At 41.5% G+C, this 18,507-nt stretch overlaps 1 protein-coding gene across 1 annotated transcript in view; it reads right to left on the reverse strand.

The window, feature by feature from the left end:
• AFF2 (ALF transcription elongation factor 2) overlaps positions 1 to 18,507 on the reverse strand; it is a 658,737-nt gene that overhangs the window by 262,378 nt on the left and 377,852 nt on the right. The window contains exon 4 of the mRNA XM_020285044.2: positions 3,631 to 3,675. Coding sequence (XP_020140633.1) covers positions 3,631 to 3,675 — 45 coding nt within the window. The remainder of the gene's footprint in view (positions 1 to 3,630; positions 3,676 to 18,507) is intronic.

Here is an 18,507-nt window from a genome sequence, read left to right on the forward strand (position 1 = left end):
GAAGCTATTATAATTTTAATGATATAGTGGACTAGAGCCTGTTCAATAATGATGGATTCAGGTAAGATGGCAGGATGAGAAGAAATGGATAGAATGATGGTTGTCAGAAACTTGAGGACCTGTGATCTGGACAAATTACTCGACCTCTCTGAGTTTCACTCTTTCCCAGTCTATGAAGTATGACTAATATTATAATCCTTGAGGATGGTTGTGAAGATTCAAAGACATATGTGCTTAAGGACTGTGCCTGGCATGTAGTAGGAAGCACACTACTATTATTATTTCTTTTATTATTATTAGTAGTAAATTTGATATTGTTGTTTTTATTATTATTTGAAGTGAGATTTGAAAATATTAAAGAATGGTAAAAAGGAAGACAATTCCTAAGAGCTGCTCAAATTATGTTGGTTTGATGGTATTCTTAAAGTTACTAGAAATAAGTCGGCCACTGTGTGAAGCGATTTTTTAAATCCAGATACTGTCACTATATGCTTGTGATAGGGTGATTGACCATTGGGTGGGCAAAGAGCAAAGATCACTAGATTTAGAAAATGATGACCAGGTTCTATTTTACTTCTGCCATATACTAGCCCCACCCTTTGTTGCAAGTCATTTAATTTCTCTAGACCTCGATTTCCTGAAATAATAAGAGACTACCTTACTTTCTGTGATCAAAATAAAATAATGAGGTTCACATGCTTTGAAAAACAGCCATCTGCAATAGGAAAATAAGGTTGTCATATCAGGTTGAGTTAGCTTGTTGTAATGTGATTGCACCTGCAAGGGTTTGAAGGCAAAAGGGAACGTGCTGGAAAACCAGACAAGGTGGGTTCCAGCACATTATGAACATCAGTAGAGCAAAGAAAGAGAAATGGATGCACTGGTCTGGAGGGGAGCTGATCCCATTTTCAGACAAATGGTGAGAGGAGCTTTCAAAGGAAGCCAACTGCTGAATTTGGACAGCATTTTTAAATAGGGGGCCAAACTAAAATACATGAGGCAAAACTATTTCCATTGCCTAGAGGACTGAGAGGCTGAGAGTGGGGAGAGTTTGGTTTTGTTGCACTTGGTTAATAAATGAAGTCTGTGCCAATGTGAGATGAAGTGGGTTTGCAAGTGTTTGTTTGCCAGGATGTGGAGGGGGAAAAGGGAGATGAGAGAGGTGGGAAAATTGGTAGAGCAAACAAGCTCAGATTTTCCTGCTGCAGATGTAAACAACATGTACAGTTTAAAGATTCCTTCACTAGAGGTGGGCAGTAAGATGGAGGGGGGAAATTAGCACCTGCTTTTAAAGAGACTGAAAAGCAATATAGCTAGGAAATTAGGAAATCTCATGAGCAACAGGATGCAGCTTCTCCTGCTCCTGGGCTGGTGCACAGAGTGCCCCTCAGCGAGGAGGTGACTTTGCTCTGGCCTCTGCTTAGTTTGAAAAGCACTGAGGGTGTCAGGGAGAGGTAAAGAGGAAGAAAAAAGGTACTTTCTGCTAAGAAGGAGGCTGATGGGGAGCAAGGCAACAAACAGACTTACTGCTTTGCCTCACCTCCAAGGTCCCCAAACCAACAGGAATGTGAACATGTGGTTACAAAAAAAATTGTCCAGCAAGCACACTACATTGTAACATTCAATGTCATCTATAAAAATTTAAGAATTAGTCATAAAATTAGGGACACAAACTTCAAAAAGCTTACTTTTATTCTAAGCATGGAAAATGAAACATTTCATCCTTCAATAAAAGAAATCCCACTCATTAACGTAGTTAAAAAAAAAAGAATTCTATACAATCTATAGCCCTTCGAAGAAAAAAAAGATGTTTCCCTAGATTCTCTTTCAAGAATAACAGAAGGACTTTTATTACTTTCTCAAAGGGTGCTATCTTTTATGAGCTTATTAAGGCAACATACTTCTTTTCTTTCCTTGTTTAAGTGAAATTATATTGTTTCTCTAAGTGGCCTCTCCAGCAGACTGGTGTCTCCAGCCTCTGACAGGTGTTCACCCCACTCCCCTCACTTAGTCACTATGTGAACCACCTAGGCACCAGGGCCAGGCTGCTCTTAAGTAGAGGATTTCAATTGTGACAAATTAGGTGGTGATTTTGAAATGGGTCCTGCATTCTTTTGGGAGTTAAGAAAAAGACCACAGACTTCATTTCTATTTGTGACTCAGGGAAAAAAGGGCGGAAAAACAAAGTTACTGTCTAGAGTAGACGTAAGACATTTCTTTCAATGCCATTTCCTTTAAAGAAGGCAGCCAACAAGCAATCAAGGATTAAATTTTGCCTGTGTCCACCCAATGGGATGGAGTCCAGTGTTTGAAGAAGCCCAGTGTTTGAAGCAGCTGGGTTCCCAGGGTGCATCATGCTTGTGAATCCCTTAACAGCTGCCTTGCTTCCACCAGGGCGTTGGGACCCAGAGACAGATGACTGAGAGGTTGCTGGGCTCTTATCTTACAAAAGTAGTCAGCATAGCCCTAATCCATACAGTTTCATCTCTTATCACATGATATGACTCATCTCTTTAATAATCAATAACAATGTTTTTGGGCTAAAACAGATGCACAAATATGTACAACAGGTGAAGTCCGGTGACAGGCTAACTCAATGGTAAACAGCTTTCTGCTCTTTACTATTCTTTTGGCTACATTATCATAAGGTTTGCTTCAAACACTGGGCTGCTGAGAAGGCACCTACCAGGGGAGAGGGCTCAGTAGAAAGTTGGGATGACTTGGTAAGTAAGGGAGGGGTGTGCAGAATTTTCATTGGCACATACTTAGTTTTCTTTCCCAGACAAAAAGCCTGGGGAAAGCTACACTGATAATCATTTATCACAATAACCAGCATTTACATACCACTTGGCAGCTTATAGGAGTTAGGACATGTATTATTGTACTCTTTTACAGACAAGGAAGGGAGATTCAGAAAAATGAAGTCATCTTTCCAGAGTCACACAAGTGACAAATGGTAGAGCTGGGACAGGAACTCATCCCCATGGCTCCTATGCTTCAGATACCATATTGCCTTATGATGCCAGTAGCCAGAGACAGAAGACAGACACATTTTTCTGGCTTGGTTTTGGTTTCTCCTTTTCGTTTAATTGTTTACTTTGGGAGAGGTTATAGCCACCTTTTTTCAACTCAGTTCTGCCTCACACGCCATTCCCACATATTTATTCACTCATAAAAGCAACACTTCCCACAACATGACATCATTTCCAAGTCTCTTCTACCCTCCACCTTCTACCTCTCATCCCCTCATTATAGGCCATGATCTCCATAACAATGTCCCATAAACAATGCTAGTGGGAGGCAGCAGTGAGGCTGAGTTGAGATTCCAGGAAGCTGAAAGACAAAGATTTATGGATGGTACTTGAACAAGGAAAATCTCCTAAAGAAGCTGCTGAGTCTCTGTATAAGAAGGATGGTGGCTTAGGGCAGAACCTTAGTGATACTAGAAGACTAACTCAATTACAGGATGGAGAGAGGACAGGTAAGAAACGAGATAGTTGAGATAAGCAGAAGGATAGAAGATTCTCCATCATGATACTTCTTGAAACAGAACAGTAATTACTTTAAACACCTTAAGCAGATAGATTTTTTTCATTATTAAAAGGCATAGAAATAAAGGTTTCAACTCACCCGCAAGATTTCCTCAACACAGCTTGGGTCACTTGGAAGGCTCACCTAAAACAAAATAAACAGAAAAAATAATTAACACAATCTATTCTCAGAGAAGCTTATGGTGTAATAGTTTACTCTGTAGGACAAATTGTAAAGAAAGAAAATCGAGCTGCTAATGTTTTTTTTTTCCTATTAAAGACAAAGAAGTTAATTATCTGCAAATGACTAATTTTGTTTTACTTTAATGAAGCAATGAGACCACAGTACAAGGTGCAAAAGTGACTTCTTGTTCTGTCACTGATTTTCCTTGAGACACTGAGCCATTGCCCCTTCCCCTGTGCTTCTCTTTGCTCATCTATACAAAGTGGGAGCTTGACCTTGTGATCTTTAAAGCCTCATCAACTCTTTGACATAGTTCAGTATCTTAGTCATTAAAAAGATAAGACCTATATGAAACACTTCTGTGATTAAATTGAGCTCTTTTTGAAGTTGAGTATCCAACAAGATGCCTACAATTCTTATCCAAAACACTAAGGGTAGACACCCATGTAAATTGCATGCTTGCCTTGGAACTTAAACAGAATCTCAGAATACACTGAGTGAATCCTATGAGCCATCTTTCCCAGTGTAACACCTTCTGAATCAGTCACTGTTCAGACCACTGGCAGAAACATGCTGAGGACTTACTCTATGTCAGGCACACAGATCTTTCCTCCAGTGGCTCCATAATCAGTGAGAACAAAAACATAAATACCAAAATAAGACCATCAGCCTCAAGGCAGTGAATGAGGAACTTGGGAGTGGGACAACTATCTAGAGAAATGTCTGCTGATCACTGCATCACCTGTGGAGGTTATGGGCATCCCTCAAACAACTTTACCCTATCCAGGATTGCAATCTGATCACTTCTGCTTCCCTCCTGTTCTGGTTAGGAGAACAGTGGGTCTTTTTCATTCACTGCCTTGGGAGAAGAAAGGCCAGTTCTGTAAAGAGAGCACTACCACAGCATCTACACATCCCGGGCCTCTTGCAAGGGCAATCAGTTACTATCTGATAGATTGCAGTATGAGCTCAACTATATTTGGGGAAATGGGGTATAGATTATGGCACAAGATTTCCTCAACTTTAAAAAATAGATGTTAAAAATATAGCGAATCTTTAATCAGCATTAAAGTCACTACTGTACATTCATTAATTTCAACCAGTATTTATGGAATAACTTCTATAGGTAAGATTCTCTGCTCCAAGGAGCATAAAATCCCAAGCAGGGGAAGTAGGCTGAGACCAAGGGCTGGCCATCCTAGGGTGCCCAGTACAGTCCCAGTTCCCACTTGTTGTCCTGGTGTAACCATTGATAGTATTTCCTTTCACCCTCAAAAATGTCCTAGTTTGGATGAGAAATTATACAGTCACCCTCCAAATAACAATAATACTCTAATAGCAGGTAGAAGAAAGGGCTCAGAAAGGTGGCTGGTCATATATTGTAAAAAACCTGAAATACAGATTTCACCCACAGGTGATTTGGCCTGACATGGATCATTCATTTATTCAGTCAACAAATTTGTCTGAGTGCCACCAGGCTGGTGCTAGGCAGAGGTACAATGGGTAGCAAGAGGAGACACAGTTTCCTCCCTTATGGAGTTTGCTGTCTTGACAGGAAGGCTGATGTGAAGAATCACACAATAACACCATAACTATAAACTATGATGCGTGCTATAAAGGAGACCATGTCATGGACACTAGCTCGGCAAAATAAAAGGTTCTGTGTCCAAATAAGTGTGGGGAATGCTGCAATCCACATCCCCCTCTTGGAGATCCATGATGCAAATCAAAAGCTCAGAGACATCTGTCTAATTATTTTACTGCAGCAAATTCCCAGCTTCCTTGACTCTTGAATTCTTGGGTTTTTAGTTTTAGTTAGTTTTTGGTTTTGTTTTTCAATTAACAACTATTGCTATTCCATACAATGGGTGTTTGTAGAACATACACTGGGAGATGCTGGTCTAACATGTTCCATGATTATAGAACTCAACTGGTAATTCTTAACCACAAATAAAATCTCATTCTATTGCTCAATGCTCCAGGAACTGTATTTTCCAAGACAATTCTTGAACTAACAAATACCTTCCCCAAATACAAAGGTAAAAAAAAAAAAATTGTAACAAAGGCTTAAATCTTCAATATGACTGTTGCACTGTATTAGTGTGGGCTGCCTAACCTAAAAATGCATGGCCTAGTCTCATGAAAGGGTCTTTGTTCTCCTTTTTTCACACAAACATGATCAACATTAATTTTTAAATTAAAGAGAAAAAAATATCAGTGATATGCAGACACAGCAAGAACACCTGCCTATAAGAGCTTACCTATCATTTGGGAACTGTACTCCTCTCAGTTCTAGTTTCCCCAACTGGAAAATAATCATAGCATTAATAATAATAATAATAATACTTGTCCCTTTTAAACCACAGGGTTTCTGTGAGAATCAAATGAAATAAGTGCTGTGAATGCACTTTGTAACCTGCAAAGCCCCACACAATGAGTCAGGTTATTACCCTTGTCCTGTTGTTCTCCTTCTATTATTAAGTTCAGTCTTCTTGTCTTTTCAAACTAAGATCTGACTTACTCTTGCCAACTGCAAATGTCATCTCTACACCTGGAATTATAAATATCCACTTCTTTATGGGAGGAAATGTTGTCAAAATAGAAAGAGTTGTAGACTCTGGGGCTTTACAGCAAATCTAATAATGACTATTGGGGTTAGTAGCACTAAGAACTGAGAAGAATTCTACAGACAAAAGCAGTCAAACAAATATGTATCCGCACTCAGTGTTCAGATATTTTTTTTTTTTAGAAAATACTAGAATCCAACATTCTCACGAAGTCACTAGTTCCACAAATCCATCTAGTCCAGCCCCACAGCTGCTTTCCCAGAAAGACAACTACATTTGAGCTGCAAGTGCTTTTTAATTAACCAGCAAACATTTTCTATGTGCCTAGAACAGTGCAAGGCATGGGGGGATGGGAATACAAATCACTAGGAGAATCAGCCTCTTTCTCTCAGAGTTAAATGTCGAGATGAGACAGGAAAACAAACAATTAGAGACCCACTGGGACATACATTGTAAGGTAGTCGTGACAAGGGTAATAGTATCTTACTCATTTCCCCACTGTCTGCCTATTCATCAGTTTTCCCATTTATTTCTTTAGACAACAAATCCTGATTGAGCTCACACTGTGCTCAGGATAGTCCCAAGGGGGAGGATTTAAAGACAGTAAGGACATCATTTCCACCTACAAGATGCCACACAAATTGGGAAGACAACATTTACAGTGGAAAATAGACAATACCAAACAGGAGGTCTGATTTAGGTGGCAAGGAAAGGGTACCTACCGAGTTCATGGACAGAGTCATTTCTGACAGAAGCTCCCAGGCGCTGAGGTCCCCATTGTAGTCCTCACTCCATATGGGAGTGAGGGGCCAAGGATTAGACATGGCTGAGAAGTGGTGAGGCCACTTCAGTCTCTGTGACCCTGCAGAGCCGTGATGGGGTCACTCTGTACACTGGAAGAAAGCTGCACTAAGGCTGGGGCTCTGCCCCAAATTCTGTCCTCTTACTCTCTCTCTCTCTCTCCCTCCCTGAATTCTGTCCTCTTACACTCTCTCTCTCTCTCTCTCTCTCTCTCTCACACACACACACACACACACACATACACACACCCCTACGCCTCTTTCGCAGTAATTCTGGAGGAATCACTCGGACAAGTGTGAAAGAAAAACTGAGGAAGAGATCTAGTGGTGGCACTGGGATTAGAACTGCTGCCCATCAAATTGCTAAACTGCTGCTTAATTCCAGAGCCACCTTCTCCCCTTTTTAAATCTACTCTTGAGTATTCAGATAGTCCACAAAGCGCAAGTTAGCTACTCAGAGCTGCAGTGTCCTTTCTCGCTCTCCCTCTCACCCCCCTTCTCCTGGAGCAGAAAGCAAGCTGCACAATGCACTGGGGAAGCTGTGATCTCACTCCTGACCCCAGACGATCCTCTTGTGCTGTGCACGGATGTGGTCCCCTGAGGGCCAGGGAAAGGAGGCACATGTCGGGCAGGTGGTAAGTTGACTGAGAGCTCTTACAAGTGCCTACCCTCTCTGCATCTGACAGTGCAGGCTGCCACCCCCTGTAGCCACAGAAGAACCATTTATCATATGCCTGGTGATAAGTACATATCTTATGACATAATCAGGGTAAATTTAAATCATCAAATATTCAATTAACTGCAGCAACAATAAATGAATTACATAGGATGTTTTAATCATTCTGGAATTACTCAGTTTGGAGCACACTTCTTGGCGATTAGAGTAATACAAGATATCAAAAATACCCTGATTGTGGCATTGAGAGGCATAAGCAGTAGCTAGCACTAATAGAAAACATGGAGATTAATGTAAAAAATTAAAAGAGTAATGATCATCACTACATGGTTAACCTAGAGAAGCTCAATGCATACCACTGAGTACATTATTATTAAGGGATTGTGAGGGAAGAGAGGTCACTTTTTTTCCTAAAAATCATCCTGAGGTTGTCTCACAGTACCTGGAAATCAGATTCCACTTGTCTAGGCATAGTCCACCTTGACAAAGACTTTTCAAAGTAAAATTTAAAAATAGCAAGTTTAATTGCAAATTAAATAACTGGGCCCAGTTAAGCAATATATACAACTGACACCAGTGGCAGATTCCATATTATTTCAGTTTGTATTTTCATTAACAAATTGCCACATTTATCCCCATGATTGATTTGTGGGACACAAAGCTCCCTTGACACAGAATTACTAATAAAACAAAAGCTCAGGTTATGATATTGCCAAATGAGTTTTTAGTCTTTTTAAAATTTTTAATCCCCATCATTGGTCATTTGTAAAAATGGGATAGCAGCTTCTGAAGTTCTTATTTGCATGTGTTTTGAAATCCCTTATCTCTCCACCAAGGGAGTCCTAGTTTTCCAAAATGAATTTGGAAAACTATAAGCTCAGTTCACACTGGGATCTGTCTGTCTCTTGCTTCCTGCCTCACCTTAACCTGTCCCCATTCTAGTTTGTATTCATGAGTCTATGATTAAATGAGAACAGTTAATATTACATTATCTGTAGACAGAAGTCCTCAGGTGATATAACTTTAATCAAAACAAAAACAATTTCACAACAGTTACATAGTACATGGTACAGCTCATCTTCCAATTTCATTTTAATATAGCAAAATTCCTGAGTGTCCAAAGAGTTGGTGTTTACTTAAAAATACTATTTCTGACCAATTATTAAAGAAGTCACCTGGTCAACATAATTCATGTAAAATAAGCTAAAATGCACCATTTCCTCTAAGAAAGAAAAGAATAAAAGGTAGAGCATGTAGATCAAAGGAGTTTAACACAAGCCATTCTAAGCATTCCATAGGAAATGATCCTTTGTCTAGAGTCAAACATGGACATAAAACTAAAAAGCAATAAACTATTATTTATTTGAGAATTTAAATTAGATAATTTAGTATATTTTCTGAGGACTCCAAGGGGCAGTAAAAAGAGCATGGTCTTTGAAGCTTGAAAGACTTGGATTTAAATTCCAGCTCTGAGACCTGACTTGCTTTGTGACCTTGGGTCAGCCACTTAGACTTTTCTGAGCCTCTGTTTCCCTATCTATGTAACAGAAAATTTTTAAAACTCCACTTCTAGTATTTTTGTGAGGTTGAAATGAAGTGAGGTATATAAAAGCATCTTAGCCTGGTAGTGGGTACATATTAAGTCCCCATTAGCACCTTCAGTTCTAAGTTCCCTCAAGGCCCTTAGAAAGACATTGGCACCCTGAGCCTTGGGACCACAGAGGAGATAGTTTGATCGCCTTGCAAACTAGCCCTCATGACATCTTATGAGTGTTGCTAATTACTAAATCTTATTCAGGGGCACATTGTATGAGTCTCAGGCTGCTGCTCCATCTGCTGGCTCTTACTAAAGGTGACAAAGAAGGCTGGAGTTGGGACTTGAGGGGGTATGACAACAGAGAGGAGAGTGAGCAGGGGTGGGAGGGGTGGGGAAGGGACAGGTGACATACTTCATTATGAGGACATCTCTTCACTGATTACATTAGGTGTGGGCAACGGCAGAATGCATATGCCAAAAGGCCCATTATCACCTGTGAGTACCTAATGGAAGACGGAATTTCAAGTGAAGAGTCCTTAATTCAGTGGGTTCTGAATAGCCATTAGCTCACTGTTCATTTATTTGGTCTAATAACTAGTTTCTATAGAAAAGTGAGCTATAAATGTGGGGGTGGGGTAAGAGTCTGTTAGTCTTAAAGAAAAGCAAGGTAAACATCTAGAAATATTACTCTACGAAACCAGGACCCTATCTGGAAGTGCTTTGCTGCCTGCCCCCCCAAGGATGCTCTGCCTCAGGTCACCTGGGCTCGGCAGTGAGGTCATTCTGCCCATACTCATGCTCCATCTGTGCAGTCTCTTCCCGCCAGGTTCCCAGGGCCAGATCTCATATTTACATATTCTTCAGGCTTCTCATCTAGATTCTTTCATTCTGGGCTCATACTTTAGCTGTGTCCCCCAACTTCTCTTTGTCAGCCTCCCAGCCTCTGACCCCACTTGCTTGCCCCTTCCTGCCTATGCTCTTCTTGGCCTTCTGTCTGCTCATGGTGCCAGCCTTACAACTCACAGCCTCTCTGGGCATGGTCCCTTCCTTTGAAATTCCTAGGTAGGCAACCAATTCCTCAGACCCTGCAAGATACTCACTTCTGTCCTGAATCCTGATACTGCAACCAAGTACCATTTAGAATTAAAATCTAGATTCTACTAAATCCCTACTTACTGCACTTCCATTAATGTTAATGACTGTCTTGTGTGCAGGCTCATAATCTCTCCTAGAAAAACAGGAGACTGCAAAACTAGAGATGTACAAACTGAAGTGAACCAATTATGATCTGAATATATGAAAAAGATATATATATATATATATATATATATATATATATATGGAAGCAAGTTTGATTTTGAATTCTGTCAACTAAAAAGTAAATGTTAAGAGAGAAAAAAATGGCGGAGTAGGGGTGCCCTCCTGGCTCTCAGCTCCCAGAGCGAAAAGTGAAGAAAGCAGATAGCCACACTCGAGCAATCTGCACTTCCATGAGACCAGCTTTGCAAGCCTGCAGACATCCAACAGGAAATGGAGGGATAAGACCATTTGCAGCCTAAAGCAAAGGTGAACCGATCATTCTTCCACAAAACTCGGGGATTCAGAGGCACACAACAGGGAGGGACCGAGGCGCGGGTTAAGCCACTGCCGGCTGGCAGTGGCGCCAGCCTTACCCGGTGCTGAGAAACACCCCCTCCCACACCGAGCTCCACTTCCACGTAGGCCGGGAGGTGCCTAAAATTGGTGACAAGTGCCAGCGCAGGACTAAGCAGTGTGGAGAGGAGACTAGAGCAGGGAACGCGCTGAGTTCGCCAGAGCACACAGCTGCCGCAGTTTAAGGTGGGGGAGGGTCCGAGCACAGCAACCGCTCTCCACGCAGCAGGACCCAGAGCCCACTCGGGCATCTCCCTGCAGAACACTCCCAGGTCAAGGTTAAGGGGAGTTTACACAGAAGGAGGCTTTGACTTTGGATATAGAGGAGGTTTGGGATAGCACTGAGAGGTTAGAGTGCGCAAAGTTAGACTCCTTGATCCATTAGGACCCCCCTCCCTCTGCCCCTCCGGCACCGCTCGTGCCCCTGCATTCCGGCGCTGACTCGGCATTCCAGTGCTGACTTGGGCTCGGGGTTTGGAGAGGAGGTGCAGAGAGAGCGCTGGTACGCGCCACTGATCCACCAATTTGATATTGGACCGCCACTTGCTCCACAAGTGGCACTGACTCTGTGCTCAGAGAGTGGACCCTGCCTGGACGGGGCAGTGCTACAGGGGAGATTGCCCTTGGCGAATTTAAGGCAGAGAAACATTGCCTTCCACACTCTCCTGCGACCCGGAGCCCCGCCCTGGGCTCCAAAGTCTCTGTCCCAGCCTTGGGGGCGGAGCTGAGATAGAAACTGTTCTCATTCCTGCCAATTACCTACACCAGGGTAATTAAAAAGACAAAAGTCAGGGATAGGTGGGTCCCATTTACTGCCTGCCAGCCCACTTCTGGTCAGTCTCTCCCTGCACAGGTCTCCCGCGCTGTGCCCAGAGTGTGAAGCCCACCTGGGCAGAGCTCGGCCTTGCAGGAGGCAGCCGTTAGTGGTTATAAGGCAGAGATATTTTACGGCCCCCCCACATCTGGGGATTTGGGGCTAGGCCTTTGGCTCCAACGTTTGTATCCCCGCCTTGGGGGCGGAGCCGAGATAGAAACTGCTCCTGTTCCTGCCGCTTATCTCCACCTGTGGAATTAAAGAGACAGAACACGGGGCCTGGTGGATCTGGCTTCAGGACAATCTCTCACTGCACAGGTCTCCCGCGCTCTGTGTCCAGAGCCCGCCTGGGCAGGGCCTATCCTAGAAGGAAGCTGCCCTTAGTGGCTATAAGGCAGAGAGACTTTACGTCTACCACCGTCCTGTGTCTTGTGGCTGAGCCTTCGGCTCCAAAGTCTCTGTCCCTGCCTTGGGGGCAGAGCTGGGATAGGAACTATTCTCATTCCTGCCACCTATCTCCACCTGTGGAATTAAAGAGACAAAAGACAGGGATAGGTGGGTCCCATTGACTGCCTGCCTACTACTGGTCAGTCTCTCACTGCACAGGTCTCCTGTGCTCTGTGTCCAGAGTGCGAAGCCCGCCTGGGCAGGGCTTAGCCTCGTGACAGACTGCCCTTAGTGGCTATAAGGCAGAGAGACTTTACGTCCACCACGCTCCAGTGTCTTGTGGCTGAGCCTTTGGCTCCAAAGTCTCTGTCCCCGCCTTGGGGGCAGAGCGGAGATAGGAACTATTCCCATTCCTACTGCTCATCTCCACCTGTGCAATTAAAGAGATGGGGAACCGTGGGTTTGGCTACGGGCCTGCCGGCTTCAGGCGAGTCTCTATCTGCACAGGTCTTCTGCACTCGGTGTCCAGGCCCTGGAGTTTGCCTGGGCAGGAACGAGCCTAGTAGGATACTGCCTTTGGTGAATACAAGACACAGAGACTTTACGACCCACACACTCTGGTGACTTGGGGCTGGGCCTTCGGTTCCAAAGTTTCTAGCCATGCCTTGGGGGTGGAGCTGAGATAGGAACTGCTCCAGTTCCTGCCATCTATCTCCACCTGTGTAATTAAGGAGGCAGAAGACAGGAGCCCTCGGGAGCAGCCTGGAGACCAGCGGGAAGGGTAGGGTAATTGGCTGTTTCCCCTCCACTACATCTCGGACTGCTGGATCCCCAGCGGATACAGAGACCTGCAGACACCAGACCAGCGACAGATGCCGCCAGTGAGCAACACCACCTACTGGCCCAGAAACTAAAAAAGACGTGTGAATACCCAAATGAAAACCAAAAGGAAAGAAACAACAACTGAGCAAAATGGGAAGAAATCAGCGAAGGAACTCTGGAAATATGAAGAAACAAACTGAAAAAACACCCCCAAAGAGGAGCACCAACCCCTTAGAGACAGACAACAACCAAAACCTGGCAACCAAAATGACAGAAGAGGAATTTCGAATGTGGATCATAAGAACACTCACCCACCTGCAACAACAACTCAATAACCAACACAAATAAACCACAAAAAGCCTCCAGGATATGGAACAAAGGTTCACTAAAGAGATCGACAGAGTGAAGAAAACTTTAACCGAAGTCCTGGAGATGAAGAATCAACTCAGGGAATTACAAAATACTGTGGAAAGTCTCAAGAACAGGGTAGATCAAACAAAAGAAAGAATCTCAGAGATTGAAGATAACACCTTCCAATTAAATAAATCAGTCACAGAGATAGAGCAGAGAGAGAAGAGGATATAACAAAGCCTACAAGAGCTGTGGGATTATGTGAAAAAAACCTAACGTGAGGGTCATAGGGTTAGCAGAAGGGGAAGAAGACAACACTCAAGGGCTGGACAAGTTTTTGAAGATATAATAGAGGAAAATTTCCCAGGCCTTGCTCAAAATCTCGATATACACGTTCAAGAAGCCCAGAGGACCTCTGGGAGATTCAATACAAACAGGAAGATGTCACGTCATGCAGTCATCAGACTGACCAAAGTATCAACTAAAGAGGCCCTTCTAAGAGCTGTAAGAAGAAAGAAGCAAGTAACTTACAAGGGAAAGCCAATTCGAATAACACCAGAATTCTCTAATGAGACTTTACAAGCAAGGAGAGACTGGAGCCCCATTCTCACTCTTCTGAAACAAGACAATGCCCAGCCTAGAATCTTATTCCTTGCACAACTAAGCTTCGTATATGAAGGAGAAATTAAGACATTCCCAGACAAGCAAAGGCTCAGAGAATTCACCAAGACAAGACGAGCCCTACCACAAGTACTCAAAACAGAGTTACACACAGAACACCATAATAGAAACTCACGAATATAAAAAAAGCCAAAACCCAAAGATTAAAGGCCAGATATCTCTATGGATCAAGAGAGAAATCAAAGCAACAACATCCAACCCAACAGATTGAACAGTAATCTACCTTACCTATCAATTCTCTCAATAAACGTGAATGGCTTAAACTCCCCACTCAAGAGACATAGGCTGGCTGAATGGATAAGAAAATACAGGCCAAGTATATGCTGTCTTCAGGAAACACATCTAACCTGCAAGGATGCATATAGACTAAAACTAAAAGGGTGGAGATCAGTATTCCAGGCAAGTGGAAGCCAAAAGAAGGCTGGCATGGCAGTTCTAATTTCAGACAATTTAGTTTTTAAACCAACAAAAGCAGTGAGAGACAAAAAGGGTCATTACATAATGGTGAAGGGCACAGTCCAACAAGAAGAGATAACAATTTTAAATATATATGCACCCAACTTAGGTGCACCCAGATTCATAAAGCAAACCTTACTGGATCTAAACAAATTGATTAATAGCAATACCATAATCACCGGAGATTTCAACACCCCACTGATGGCACGAGACAGATCCTCCAATCAGAAAATTAACAAAGAAATAATGGACTTAAATAAAATTATAGAACAATTGGGACTGACTGACATTTACCGAACATTCTACCCCAAATCCACTGAATGTACGTTCTTCTCATCAGCTCACGGGACATTCTCTAAGATTGATTATATCCTAGGACACAAAGTAAACCTCAAGAAATTAAAAAAAAATAAAAATCATACCATGTATCTTCTCAGATCACAGTGGAATAAAAGTAGAAATCAACTCTAACAGAAACTCACATTTCTACACAAATAGGTGCAAATTAAACAACCTCATACTAAATGATTACTTCATAAGTGAAGAAATCAAGACGGAAATAAAAAAAATTCCATGAAGAAAATGACAATGGAGAGACAATTATCAAGTCATCTGGGACACAGCTAAAGCATTTTTGAGAGGAAAGTTTATCTCCATAAATGCCTATAACCAAAAGTCAAAAAGATCACAAATAGACAATCTAATGAAACGACTCAAAGAGCTGGAAAAAGAAGAACAGACCAGCCCCAAACCCAACAGAAGAGTGAAATCAATAAGATCAAATCAGAACTAAATGAAATTGAAAACAGGGAAGCTATTCAGGAGATCAACAAAACAAAAAGGTGGTTCTTTGAAAAAATAAACAAAATTGACACACCATTGGCTAAGCTAACGAAAAGCAGAAAAGAGAAATCTCTAATAAGCTCCATCAGGAACAAAAAAGGAGATATCACAATTGATCCCAAGGAGATACAAGATATAATTTATGAGTACTACAAAAATCTTTATTCACACAAACTGGAAAATGTGGAGGAAATGGACAAATTTCTAGAAACACAAAGCCTCCCTAGGCTCAATCAGGAAGAAATAGATTCCCTGAACAGACGAATCTCAACAGCTGAAATAGAAACAGCAATTAAAAATCTCCCTAAAAAGAAAAGTCGCGGTCCAGATGGCTTCACACCCGAATTTTACCACACTTACAAAGAAGAACTAGTACCTATCTTGCAGAAACTATTCCACAACATTGAGAAGAATGGAAACCTCCCCGACACCTTTTATGAAGCGAATATTACTCTGATACCAAAACCAGGAAAGGATGCAACAAAAAAAGAAAACTACAGACCAATATACCTAATGAACATAGATGCAAAAATTTTCAACAAAATCTTAGCTAACCGAATCCAGACACTTATCAAAAAAATAATCCATCATGACCAAGTGGGCTTAATCCCTGGGATGTAGGGATGGTTCAACATACGTAAATCTATAAATGCAATTCACCACATAAAGAGAAGCAAAAACAAAGACCACATGATTCTCTCAATAGATGCAGAAAAAGCTTTTGACAAAATTCAACACCCTTTCATGATACGAACACTTAAGAAAATAGGCATAGAAGGGACATACCTAAAAATGATACAAGTCATATATGACAGACCCATAGCCAACATCATACTGAATGGGAAAAAAATGAAAGCATTCCCACTTAGAACTGGAAACAGACAAGGCTGCCCACTATCTCCACTTCTATTCAACATAGTGTTGGAAGTCCTGGATTCAGCAATCAGACAGGAAAGTGGAATTAAATGTATCCAAATAGGGGAAGAAGAGATCCAACTTTCACTGTTGGCTGATGATATGATATTATATTTAGAAAACCCAAAAGAATCAACCAAGAAACTCCTGGAACTGATAAATGAATTTAGTAAAGTCTCAGGATACAAAATCAATACACAGAAATCAGAGGCATTCTTATACGCCAACAACAATCAAATTGAGAACCAAATTAAAGACTCAATTCCCTTCACAATAGCAACAAAGAAATTAAAGTACCTAGGAATATACTTAACCCAGGAGATAAAAGACCTCTACAGGGAGAACTATGAAACACTGAGGAAAGAAATAGCAGAGGATGTAAACAGATGGAAATTCATTCCATGCTCGTGGATTGGCAGACTCAACATCATTAAAATGTCTATACTACCCAAACTCATCTACACATTCAACGCAATACCTATTACAATCCCATCAGCATTCTTCACAGATATAGAAAAAATAATTTTATACTTTGTATGGAACCAAAGAAGACCCCGAATATCAACAGCAATTCTAGGCAACAAAAACAAAATGGGAGGCATTAATATGCCAGATATCAAACTATACTACAAAGCTGTAGTAATTAAAACAATATGGTATTGGCACCAAAACAGGAATATTGACCAGTGGAACAGATGTGAGAATCCTGATATAAAACCATCCTCATATAGCCATCTAATCTTCAACAAAGCAGACAAAAACATATGCTGGGGAAAAGAATCCTTTTTCAATAAATGGTGCTGGGAAAACTGGATAGCCACCTGTAGAAGGCTAAAGCAGGACCCACACCTTTCACCTCTCACAAAAATCAACTCACGCTGGATAACAGTCTTAAACTTAAGGTATGAAACTATTAGAATTCTAGAGGAAAATGTTGGAAACACTCTCCTAGTCATCGGCCTAGGCAAAGAGTTTATGAAGAAGTCCCCAAAGGCAATCAAAGCAGCAACAAAAATAAATAAATGGGATATGATCAAACTAAAAAGCTTCTGCACAGCCAAAGAAACAGTCATGAAAGTAAACAGACAACCTACAGAATGGGAGAAAATTTTTGCATCCTATGCATCCGATAAGGGACTGATAACTAGAATATACTTAGAACTCACGAAAATCAGGAAGAAAAAATCAAATAACCCCATTAAAGAGTGGGCAAAGGACTTGAACAGAAATTTTTCTAAAGAAGACAGAAGAATGGCCAACAAACATATAAAAAAATGGTCATCATCTCTAATCATCAGGGAAATGCAAATCAAAACTACAATGAGATATCACTTAACTCCAGTGAGAATGGCCTTTATCAAAAATCTCCAAATAACAAATGCCGGTGTGGATGTGGAGAGAGAGGAACACTCCTACACTGCTGGTGGGACTGCAAACTAGTTCAACCTCTGTGGAAAGCAATATGGAGATACCTTAAAGTGATACAAGTGAATCTACCATTTGATCCAGCAATCCCATTGCTGGGTATCTACCCAAAAGATCCAATGACACTCTACAAAAAAGACACCTGCACCCGAATGTTTATAGCAGCACAATTCATAATTGCAAGGCTGTGGAAACAGCCCAAGTGCCCATCAATCTAAGAATGGATTAATAAAATGTGGTATATGTATACCATGGAGTACTATTCAGCTCTAAGAAACAATGGTGATATAGCACATCTTATATTTTCCTGGTTAGAACTGGAACCCATACTACTAAGTGAAGTATCCCAAGAATGGAAAAACAAGCACCACATATACTCACCAGGAAATTGGTATTAACTGAGTCGCACCTAAGTGGACACATAGGTACTACAATAATAGGGTATTGGGGAGGGGAGAGGGGGATGGGTATATACATACATAATGAGTGACATGTCCACCATCTGAGGGATGGTCATGCTGGAAAATCAGACTTTTGGTGGAGGGGGTAAAGGGCATTTATTGAAACCTTAAAATCTGTACCCCCATAATATGCCAAAATTAAAAAAAAAAGGAAATGTTAGAGTTTTAGGAGTTTTCATATACTTCTGACCTCTCTAATGATCACAGAAAACTCTCATAGTATAAAGCAACTAAATAACTGCAAAGCAGCGATTTCAATTTCAGATAAGGTATCTCATAAAGCAGTGAAAAGAACTTGACTAGTTTGAAAACAGTAGTTCCCTGTCCAAGCTCTACCACTAATTAGCTGTGTGATTAATTCACTTAGTTACACTCCAGCCTCCAGCCTACACAGCCTATACAGTG

This window comes from Microcebus murinus, chromosome X (assembly GCF_040939455.1).
Source record: "Microcebus murinus isolate Inina chromosome X, M.murinus_Inina_mat1.0, whole genome shotgun sequence".
In the NCBI taxonomy this organism is placed as follows: Eukaryota; Metazoa; Chordata; class Mammalia; order Primates; family Cheirogaleidae; genus Microcebus; species Microcebus murinus.